Consider the following 12264-nt stretch of genomic DNA (forward strand, 5'->3'; position numbering starts at 1 on the left):
ATTTTGTAAATAATGTATATTATGTAAACGACAAACAATATTTATTGTGATTAATGTTTTTGTGATTATTTAAATAATAAAATATTATAAATTTATAATAAAATTTGGCGATAAATTGACGTGCGATTAATTGCGACCACGATAAATTAACATGCGATGAATTGACCGTGATCATTTGACGCGCGATGAATTTAGCTACGGTAAATTGACATATATCCAAAATCTGGATCCTGAAACTTCTCTTTCAGTTCAGTTGTATCGGATGAAACGTATTTATTAAGAAATGGAGGGATTTCCTTTCTTATGGCAAAAAATCGTTCCATGCACTTTCCTGCACTCAGCCACCTTACATGGTTGTACATTAGCAAGTCTCCATACTCAGCCTCTGTGTCCACTAAAAACTGCCTAAGTTGCCTGTGTAAAAGGGATCGATTTCCACCTCTAATCATATTTATAATTTTAATCACGGTCTGAAAAACTTGATCCTGCTTGACTGATTTTTCACATAAAGCTCCCTGATACAATGTATTGTCGGACAAGTAACACCATTCTCTCGAAGCAGACCCACTAATCCAGTTTTTTTACCAGTCATTGATGGGGCCTCGTCTGTAGCTATGGCTGAACATTTATTAAAGCCAATATTATACACAGCTGATTTCAATATAGTATAGATATCTGTGATTTTATACAAAGCCTGATATTAATATCCACATACGCATGACGCATGGCAGTGATTGCCGATTGGTCTTTAGATCTACGACTTACGAGTTTATTGGAACTTACTATTTTTTTATAATGTAGTCGTCGCCGTAGTCTGATTACAATGTTGCGAATAGGCCAAAGAGATTAAAACAAATAGTACACTACGTATGTTATTTATCAGACAGTATCATTGTTTATTCCTTTGATTATTCCTGCTACTTATAATTATACATTTATAACTTAGGTAGGTACATAAATAATTTTTTGGGTACCCACGGACCCCACCCACCCAAAAAAGGGGGGGGCGGTCGCCCCTCTTGGGTTATAGGTTCGGCGCCACCGGTGCTGAGCCATCTTCACCAAGACCGACTCACTACAAATTTGGTGTCAGGTGTGGGGTCTTCATATCAAACGAAACATATTTGGCCGTTCTCAACTAAAGAACACATCCGAATCAGTAGTTTGAGACCCTTGGACGAACCACTGTTCCAAATCGACTTCAGGAGCATTCAACCAGCATTCAAAGGAGCATTTTAAGAGCATTCAACCAGCATTCAAAGAGCATTCTAAAGGCATTCAACCAGCATTCAAAAGAGCATTCTAAGAGCATTCAACCAGCATTTCAAGGAACAACTGCCCAACGACATTTCAGACAATATGAAAAAATTGTAAGTTATTTGAACAATTATTACCGTCTATCTGAGAGCCTAAGGGAACTTTTTATAAATGACCAGTAGATGACTACTAGGAAAGGTACGCAGTACGGAGGATTAGACGAATCAAAAGATTCAAATTTAGGTACATCCGTCACTACTAACGACACAGGAGAAATCACCAATACAGACGATACTACATTTACAGGGGGAAACGATAGTGACTTAATCGATTTAAATCAAACTTTTCATACTACTGAATTACCAGAAGAAATCGAAATGGCAAACAAACTTAACTTCGGGGACGCTATGAAAGCAATACCTAGTTTTGGAGGGGGATCCGAAAGTCTTCTCACCAGTTATTTTAATCGATGCGAATTTGTACTAGAGCATGTAGACGAAAAAATTAAACCTATGATACTCGACGCAATAGTTTCTCAGTTAACCGATAAAGCAAGTGACGCAGTTAGATATCGGGAAATAACGTCAAGGGAGGAACTAAAAGCACATCTAACTACTATTTTTGGTAAAACCCATTCCGTACAATTTTTACAAAAACAATTTAACCAAATTAAGCAATATGAAAAAGAATCGATACAAAAATACGCGGACAGAGTAGAAAAAATTTTCCACGAATTAACCACCGCGCTAACTTTAAATAAAACGACAGCGGAAGTTAAAGTAATTTCAGAAACAATCCAAACTCAAACATTAGCCATATTTATTGCGGTATTCAATACGATATCCGTCTAATTTTGAAAGCCACAAAAGTACCCACTTTTGAGGAAGCCGTATTTTTGGCAGAAGAGGAAGAAAAACTTAATGAAAAACCTGAATATAAAACGGACAATCGAAATAAATACGTAAAGAAATCTAACGATAAAAGTAAAATTCAATGTCACCGTTGTAGTAGATACGGACATTATAGTAACGAATGTAGAACTAGTGAACATAAAATAACAAGTCTTAAAAACCAGACCGAAAATAAAAATTTCAAAAATTCCGTAAATCAAGTTAAAGTCTGTCATTACTGTAAAAAAGAGAATCACATCAATAGTGAATGTCGTAAGAGAATATATAATGAAAAAAAAAGAAAAGAGCAGGGCGAAGCTTCGACTAGTAAAAACAACAATGTAAATCGTACCGTAGGCGAAATCGAAAATAATGTCAGAACTATTACATATATGGAAAGAGAAGACGTTAAGTGCATTTCTACCAGTTTTGAACCTACCACAATAAAATTATTCGTGGATACGGGAGCCGATATGAGCCTCATTAAAATATCCGCATTAAAAAAAGATATTGTAATAAACGAAAGTGAAAAACGTACAATTAGTGGTATTACGGCAAACCCAGTAACCACCTTCGGGACATTAAAAACAACTATTAATATAGAAGGAGCGGATTTTTACGTCAAATTCGATGTTGTAGCTAACGATTTCCGAGTACCCGAATCAGGTATTATAGGCAGAGATTTTATCAAGGACAACCGCGTAGTGTTAGATTTTAGCCGGGATATGTTTATGATGCCGCAATGTAAACCGCCTACAGCTCAACCCATAATTATACCACCGCGTAGCAGTTGTGTGTTAGCTATCTCCGCGGACGAATTTATTGACCATAAATTAGTGACTATTAAAAATCAAGAATTAAATCAAAACGTTATAATCGCTAATAGCTTGAGCCCAGTATTAGATAACAAAATTATAAGCAATATAATCAACATTTCCGAAGAGCCTTTTATAATCGAAGAATTAAACACTAGTAATTTGAAATGGGAACCATATCAAGAACAAGTATTAACTATTACCAATAACCAGGGGACTAGTGGGCGAGAACGCATTCGTACACTTACGGAACTTATTAATACCGACCATTTAAACGTAGAGGAACGTGAACCATTAGTAAATTTATGCATAGAATATTCTGACATATTTTTCTTAGAAGGAGACCAATTAACCGCTACCGATGTAGTAACTCATTCGATTAAAACACCTCGCTGTGTTAAACCAATTAATATTCGACCTTACCGGTTACCCTGGGCATACCAACAAGAAATTAAAAAACAAATTACCGAAATGAAAGACAATAAAATTATACAAAATTCGGTATCATCATTTAATTTTCCGTTAGTAGTTGTAAAAAAGAAAAATTTAGACAAAAATGGAAAACCAAAATTAAGAATATGTGTGTATTTTAGGAAACTTAACGAAGTAACCGAAAACGAAGCTTATGGCTTACCCAATTTAGTTGAAATCCTTGACTCTTTAGGATCGTCAAACTATTTTTCAACACTCGATTTAGCAAGTGGCTATCATCAGATCTATATTGACCCGCAGGATACATATAAAACCGCATTTTCTAGTAAATCCGGACATTATGAATTTCTTAGGATGCCTTTTGGCCTAAGTTCAGCACCAGCAACGTTTACACGAGCGATGCGCGCTGTATTAACTGGTTTAGAGGAAATATGTACGGCATATCTCGATAATATTGTCGTGCACGGATCCAACCTCCGGGACCACCAAGAAAAATTAAAACAAGTTTTTAATCGATTACGTTTACATAAATTAAATTACAACCTAATAAATGTTCTTTTCTAAGAAAAGAAGTATTGTATTTAGGACATGTAATCAACGAGACCGGGATTTCTCCCGATCCAAGTAAGATCGAATGTATCAAAAATTATCCGAAGCCGAAAAATGAAAAAGATATTAAATCTTTTCTAGGTCTACTAAATTATTATAGGCGGTTCATAGATAATTTCGCAAAAATCGCCAAACCACTGACCTATTTACTTAAAAAAGACGTACCGTTCTGCTGGACGGACAAATGCGATAACGCTTACGAAGAATTAAAAAATAAACTCATAAATCCACCTTTGCTAACTTATCCAGATTGGGAGAAAGGAAAATTTAAATTAATGACCGACGCAAGTCAATTTGCTATAGGTGCAGTACTATCCCAAGGCGAGTCATCGCATGAAAAACCTATTGCATATGCTAGTAGAACATTGAATAAAGCAGAAACTAATTACAGCGTTATACAGAAAGAACTTTTGGCCATTATTTGGGCCGTAAAACATTTCAGACCGTATCTCTATGGTTGACATTTTTCCATTATTACTGACCATTGACCACTTACCTACTTGTTCGGGTTGAAGGACGCTTCCTCTCAATTAATGCGATGGCGCCTCCAATTATCCGAATACGATTACGAGATCATTTATCGATCAGGGTCATTACACTCAAATGCCGACTGCTTATCGAGCATACGCATGGTAAATAGCGAAACTACCTTCGTAGACTTCGAATCACGAGAAAAACACGTTATAATAAATTCAAACTTTTCCGAAGTATTTTAAACGCTACGCAAAGCGAGAACCTGTTCTTACCAATACCCAATAACGGAATTATAACTCATAAGGCAATACGAGAAATTCTAATAAACAAAAACATTCCAAATCCAGTTTTCGACATTACGAAACAATTTATTATAAATAAATGTGATGATCAATTAATCATACTTTTTGAAGTACCCAGTAATAATAAAGAACTCAACACCCAAGCGTATTATAAAATAATCACTGACATTAAGGGGTTCTGTATAGATAACCAAATAGACAATTTCTCAACCATAAGAATGGAAGGCCTAACAACATTAATCAGTTTCGAGAGAATAAGAAAAATGATTAAATACATTTTTAAAGAAACAAATGTTAAAATTATTGTGTATAGGGAACAGGATTTTTCTGATGAAGAAAAACGATCGATCATTGCCGAATATCATAACACTCCATTAGGGGGGCACTTGGGAGTTTCTAGAACCATTAAACGAATGAAATTACATTACCACTGGAAAGATTTAAAGGGGAATGTCAAAGATTATATACGTAAATGTGACATTTGTCAAAAAACAAAATCGCATAGTAAAACTAAACAACCAATGATGATAACGATAACAGCTAATAGACCGTTCGAACGTATCTGTTTAGATATAGTAGGACCATTGCCCATAACTCCGTCGCAAAATACATATATATTAACTATTCAAGACGAGTTGAGTCGTTATGCTCTGGCCATGGCCCTACCTAGCACGGACGCAACAACGGTTGCACAAGCTTTCGTCGAATATTTTGTATATATATACGGAATACCGAATTCAATTTTAACGGACTGTGGAACTAACTTTTTATCAGACCTTTTTAAGCAAACATGTAAACTGTTAAACATCAACAAACATAAGACCACCCCGTGGCATCCACAGACCAATGGTTATTTAGAGAGATCGCATAAAACTTTGAAAACATACTTGAGAAGTTTCGTTGACAAAGACAATAGTTGGGACAATTTGTTATATTACGCAATGTTCACATATAATACGACCGTTCACACTTCTACAGGGGTTACACCATTCGAATTAATTTTTGGAAAAAAACCTAATATACCGACCACTTTTCTCAAAAAACCCGAGCCACAATACAATTACGGAAATTACGCATTAGATCTAAAAAGAGTAATGCAAGAAACTCAAATAGTTTAATTTCAAATAGTTTAGAACGTTTCAAGGTTAAGAAATTAGAGGGAGAACCATTAGTATTCACAAAGGACTCCCAAGTAATTAAGTTTGACCACGACCAGTTTAGAAAAACGGTAGAATCTGTTAGTAGTATATTTTGGGGGATTCTGACCGCTGATCCACCGCATCCACATCCCACATCCCACCGCATCCACATCCCACCGCATCCACATCCCACCGCATCCCGCATCCCTCCTCGCCCACCGCGTCACTGCACCCTCACCGCATCCCACATCCCTCCTCGCCCGCCGCGCCGCCATATTCCCTACGTAACCGACATATCGTACAAGCATTATCATTTTCTTATCACTGTTATCAAGCATTTATCAGTTATAAAATTGTTATCACATATTATCAATCATTTATCAGTTATCAAATTGTTATCAATCATTTATTTTTATCAGTTATCATATATTTAAAAAATATAATATTCTGCGTTAGAATCGATCCGGGAGGGTATGAGCGTATCATTTTACCACCTTCCCACCTCGACTCTAACCCATTGAACAATATAGTCAATACTGCTATATTTAAATACACGCTAAATAATATACATAATCATATAAATATTCTATAGCTACCTCTTATACTTAGGAAAATCATATACAAAAAATGTAATTAAATTTAGACTCAGTTATATATTTATTACCACCACCACCCATTGAAACTATTACATTTAAATACACGCTAAATAATATATCATATAAATACTCTATAGTCTCCACTTATAATTTTAGAAAAATAAGTGAATATACTTTTGTATATATATTCGCTCGAGTTGCCAGGACGTCGCCGACTCTTAATAGCCACAATGGCCATTTATATTGAAAGACACTTAACAATAATAGGTATATTATCCGTATTCAATAAATACCTATTCACATACCACCTGGACATTAGTGATTGAAAGACATTTAATAATGGTAGTAATAATCACAAATAAATGTCTTCTTAATGTGCCCTACCGGTCGTCAGGATGTCGTGGAATCTTAATAGCCACAATGACCATTTATAATGAAAGACACTTCCGCCTTATCGGCATTAAGAGACATATCCTTATTCAATTAAATATTCACTAATAGCTCTGATTATATTCTGACAGCTTAAGTTTCCCGTCATTAAGATATTTATTTAACAAAAAGCCTAAGGATTTCGCATACTCTTAATAATATTTTAATAGTATAACTAGTAGTTCTTTTATGATTATCGGTTATATATATCACTGAGCATAGCTGAATCGGTTTAGTCTGTTCCGACACGTTTACACGCTCCGACTTTTAGTACAAGTGTTAAATTTTCGTTTCATCATGTTTAAATGCGAACAGTGCCCATCTGAGTTTTCGCGCAAGGACAGTTTAACCAGGCATAAGAAACACATGATAAAGTCTGCTTTCCATGCGTGCAATGTGCTAAATCATTTAGTTACCAATCGAACCTTGTTCGCCATATGAAAAACACTCACAACCGTGCACGACGTGATATCACGACTCCACAAGTACAAGATGTACAACGAGGTGAAATAGAGATTGCCCCGAACATAATAGTGCCAGATCAACCAGCAGGCCCTCAAATCAGCTCAAAATTCGAATAATACACAAAACCAACATTTTTCTGAAGATGATTTGTGTATAATGGACGAATATCAACCAGTACGACAGAGTGTCATACAGTTCGCGCCTCGCATTGCTCCACAGATCCAGATTGCCCCTCAAATTTTCGTTCCCGATATCCAGGCCGGTTGCTCGAACATGGTAGCCGAGGACGAGATTTGCATGGCAGTTATGGACGAATTTGAAAATGAGGATGATTTGTGTATGATTGCAATGGACGAATATGAGAAACAGAACGCTATTACAGGTTAGTTTATTTTTTTTTTTTTTTTTCAAACTCAAATTAATTAGGTTTTTTCATTTTTTAAAAAGATTCTTACACTACATCCGTTAAAAGGGGACGTACTTCCATCGCGAATACCACGTCGAGTGCTAGGGCGAAAAAAGCTCGTATGAACATGGTTAAGGCGCCTGGGTTCACAGAAATTTCCTCATCTGCGAATCGAAAAATCGTGTGGTTTTATGTCAAAAATATAAACAATGTTCAAAATTATCCCGACTTTCTCCGCTCGATCGAGCCTGAGCTAAATCAAATATTAAAAACACGCGTTCAGCAAGGGCGATTAAATTTAATCTTAAGCTCGAGGCGACGTACAGCCAGCCAAACGTAGAGATTCATTCAGCCGAGAACCGTGCGTTTAAAACTTCAGCCAGAGAAATTTTATGTATACGGATATCGACTCAATAGTAGAACAAGCGTTCGTAAAATTATTAGCTGAGGAAGACGCTTATGTTTCTCGCGGTAGTGGCTTTACTTTGGAATCCATAGACGGCTTATTATTAGGAATATACAATTACACACCAATGACTGGGTCGTCATATATTGAATTACCGGCATGTATAGATAGGAAACGGGCCACCATTAACCCACAAAACAATGACCAGCAATGTTTCAAGTGGGCGATTCTTGCGAGGCATGTGGCAGAGAATTTATCAGAGAAATATAAATATTGTGTCGGTGAAAACTATACACACCACGAAGGAAAATATAATTTTGATGGTATTTCGTTTCCAACACCACTATCGGATATTTCTAAATTTGAAAAAAATAATCCGAACGTCACTGTGAATGTGTATGGGTTAGACAAAAAGTTACAGCCACCGCGTAAATATCCAACGTACGAGGTGTACCCGCTACGTGTCGCTGATGAGGAGAAAGCCAACCACTTTGATCTGTTGTTGGTAACGGACGACGAAAGCGGGTCGCACTACATCTACATCTCAAATTTTTCCCGCCTTATACGCTCTCAAAAGACTGGACATAAAGAGAAAGTAGTGTTTTGCAAAAGGTGTTTCACATCATTCGATGACAGGCGGCATAAATACAAGTTGAGCGGACAGGAGGCGTTAACTCAGCATAAGCTTATATGCGGTGCACATAAGCTAATATTACCGATGATGCCTGAAGAGGGTACAGTTCTTGAATTTAACGCTTGGCAAAACGCACAGAGGCATCCTATTGTTATATATGCCGATTTTGAGGCTCTGCTTGTAAAGACGGATGAGATGAAGGGTAAAAATACAAAACATCATACAAAAACACCGTCCTATGAGCTATGGTCTCATTGTGAAGGCGAGTGAAGATGTACCGACAGAGCTATTGAGTGAACACAATATTCCAACAAAACCAGTGATCTACCGAGGAAGCGAGAGTCAGCCTGATGTGGCGAGACATTTCGTCGATACCGTGACGGATATATCGTTGAAGATTGAAAAGTTACTGAAGACGAATATGCCGCTAAATATGTCCGCAGACGACATACAAGCTCATGAAGCAGCGACGCACTGCAATCTATGCAAATGCGATGTTAATAACTACACCCGTATTCGCGATCATGATCACTTGACCGGGAAATTTAGACAGACTTTATGCAATATATGTAATTTAAGTCTTAAACAACCGAAATACGTACCAGTTTTCATTCATAATCTTTCCAATTACGATGCTCATTTTATAGTAACAGAACTTGGTTATGATACACATAGAATAAAAGTAATTCCAAACAGCGAGGAGAAATTCGTTACTTTTTCGAAATACATAAGTAACGATTTTACGATCAGATTCGTGGATACATTCAGATTTATGGCTACAAGCTTATCAACTCTCGCCGCCAATCTAATAACACCAAACTTTGAAAAATTCCGCATAACCGCAAAACATTTTTCCAATAATGATCTACCGCTTGTCACCCGTAAGGGTGTATATCCTTATGACTTCACTGATGATTGGGCTAAGCTTGAACAAACAACATTACCTGCAAAAGAGGACTTTTATAGCACCTTAACAGAAGAACACATAAAAGAAACTGAATATCAGTTTGCGGAAGACGTATGGAGCCATTTCAATTGTCAAACGTTGGGCGAGTATTCAGATCTTTACCTTAAAATTGATGTATTGCTTCTGGCGGATGTATTCGAAAATTTCCGGGATTTATGTTTGAACACATACAATTTGGATCCATCATACTATTTTACAGCACCGGCGTTTTCTTTCGATGCAATGTTGAAATACACCGCAATAAAACTGGATTTACTAACGGATTATGAAATGCTATTAATGATTGAAAATGGTTAGTATATTGGAAATTATTTTTATTCCAACGATAATACGATAACACTTTTATAGGTATTCGAGGAGGACTTACACAGGCCAGCATGTGGTACGCAAAACCTAACAATGAGAAACACCTGATTATAACCCAGCAGACCTAAAATCCTGGCTTGTTTATCAGGATTGTAAGTTAATCTATACCTACATTATCATTATAAAGCTAATTTTATACTTTTAAAACCCTAGGTAATAATCTTTACGGTTGGGCAATGTCCCAGTTCATGCCCTATGGAGGCTTCAAGTGGGTCAAACCGTCTCTTAACGGATTAGCTGATTTGAACGCGACTTCCCCCATAGGACGGTTCTATGAAGTTGATATAACTTATCCAAAAGAACTTCACGATAAACACAACAGCTTACCATTTTTACCACAAAACAGTATACCATCAGGCTCAAAAGTGCAGAAACTCATGGCTACGTTTAAACCGAAAAAAAATTATGTTGTTCACTATCGCAACCTCCAACAAGCCTTGAACGAGGGTCTCATAGTTGAAAAGGTAAATATTATATTACATGTTTTATATTTTTCATCATATAATTATAACCTTTATGTTTTAGGTGCATAGAGTTGTTCAATTTAACCAGTCTGACTGGTTAGCCAAATACATTGCGTTGAATACCGAGATGCGAAAAAAGGCAAAGAATGAATTTGAGAAGGATTTCTTTAAGTTATTAAACAACGCTGTATTCGGTATGTTATTATAGAAAAAATAATAATTATAATTAGGTATTGTCTTTATCATATGATTTTCATACAGGGAAAACAATGGAAAACGTTCGTAAACGCATGGAAATGGAACTTGTATCGTGTGATAGACGTTTACAGAAATTAATTAACAAATCGACATTTAAACACTGTACTACGTATTCTGAAAACCTAAATGCTGTAACATTGGAAATAAGATCATCAATTTTGCAAACCTATTTATATTGGTAATTTTTCTATTAATAATATATATAAATGTATTATTGAGATTTTTAATGTACATAGGTCTCGCGGTTCTCGACATAAGTAAAAGTTTAATGTATGATTATCACTATAATGTGATGCAAAAACACTATGGTGATAAAATCGAGCTTATGTATACAGATACAGGTATTTTTTTTTTTAATTAATTCGATAAATACATAATAATTTTCATAATTTATAGATTCATTGGTATATTATATCCAAACCGACGATTTCTACAAAGACCTCAAGAATAATAACAACTTGCTCAACCGAATGGATACTTCCAACCTACCGGAAGACCATCCATGTTACATTGCTGAACGAAAGAAAATACCAGGTCTTTTTTCTGATGAAACGGATGGGCTCATAATGACCGAGTTTTGCGCGCTGCGAGCTAAGTCATATGCTTACATTTTGGATGGTAGGGAGAAGATCAAAGCCAAGGGAATTAGAAGGCATGTTGTAAAGAATCATATGACGTTTAACGATCATAAAAAGTGTTTGTTTGGTGAGGACGAGATGGATGTTAAGAGAGAAAATGTAACTATCCGCTCTTTCAAACATCAACTAATGACAATAAAATCAAATAAATTAACGTTTAATAATTATGACGATAAGAGGATAGTACTAGAAGACAAAATCCATACCCTAGCTCACGGTCATTATAGTTTAGAGTAAGTTTTAAATTATTTTATATTTTCAAATTATTTTACTTATATTTATAATTTTATAGGGAAGACGAACTTGAATCTGAGTAGACTGTTGAATGGCCTGAATTAGAAGAAGAAGGACAGAACTGGAACGAGGAAGAGAAAGGTTTAATGAGGGGGCTTCTACACTGCATAACATAATTTTTAACCTGTATATAGTTTTATTGTAAATATTTGCATGTTATATAGTTTGTAAAATACTTGATATAGATTAATGTTTAGTTTGTAAAATACCATGTAAAATACCATGTATATTTGTTATATTGTAAAAATACCTTGTATATATATATATATATTGAAAATGTTAGGTAAAATAAAAAAACAACCAATGTTAAAATATTATTATGTTTATTACATGACAAAATAAAAATATTGTATATATATTTACAATTAAATTTTTAAGAATTATTTACAAACCATTTTCTTATAGCAAAAACTTTATAAAATG

At 35.5% G+C, this 12264-nt stretch overlaps 1 protein-coding gene and 2 pseudogenes across 1 annotated transcript; all 3 read left to right on the top strand.

Moving 5' to 3' along the window:
* The first annotated feature begins 7515 nt into the window (after positions 1-7515).
* LOC126552257 (uncharacterized) lies at positions 7516-9091 on the top strand (annotated as a pseudogene).
* Position 9092: 1 nt separating this feature from the next.
* LOC126552221 (uncharacterized) lies at positions 9093-10272 on the top strand. The gene is made up of 2 exons (XM_050206920.1): positions 9093-10113; positions 10170-10272. Exons 1-2 carry the CDS (start codon positions 9093-9095, stop codon positions 10253-10255), a joined length of 1107 nt encoding a protein of 368 aa, XP_050062877.1. The 3' UTR covers positions 10256-10272.
* Positions 10273-10348: 76 nt separating this feature from the next.
* Positions 10349-12033, top strand: LOC126552216 (uncharacterized; annotated as a pseudogene).
* The last annotated feature ends 231 nt before the right edge of the window (positions 12034-12264 follow it).

Source organism: Aphis gossypii, chromosome X, assembly GCF_020184175.1.
Source record: "Aphis gossypii isolate Hap1 chromosome X, ASM2018417v2, whole genome shotgun sequence".
In the NCBI taxonomy this organism is placed as follows: domain Eukaryota; kingdom Metazoa; phylum Arthropoda; class Insecta; order Hemiptera; family Aphididae; genus Aphis; species Aphis gossypii.

Coding starts and splice junctions, on each gene's coding strand:
- LOC126552221 (XM_050206920.1), top strand. CDS start 9,093: ATGAGCTATGGTCTCATTGTGAAGGCGAGTGAAGATGTACCGACAGAG. Junction 10,114..10,169: donor GCTATTAATGATTGAAAATG/GTTAGTATATTG, acceptor ACACTTTTATAG/GTATTCGAGGAGGACTTACA.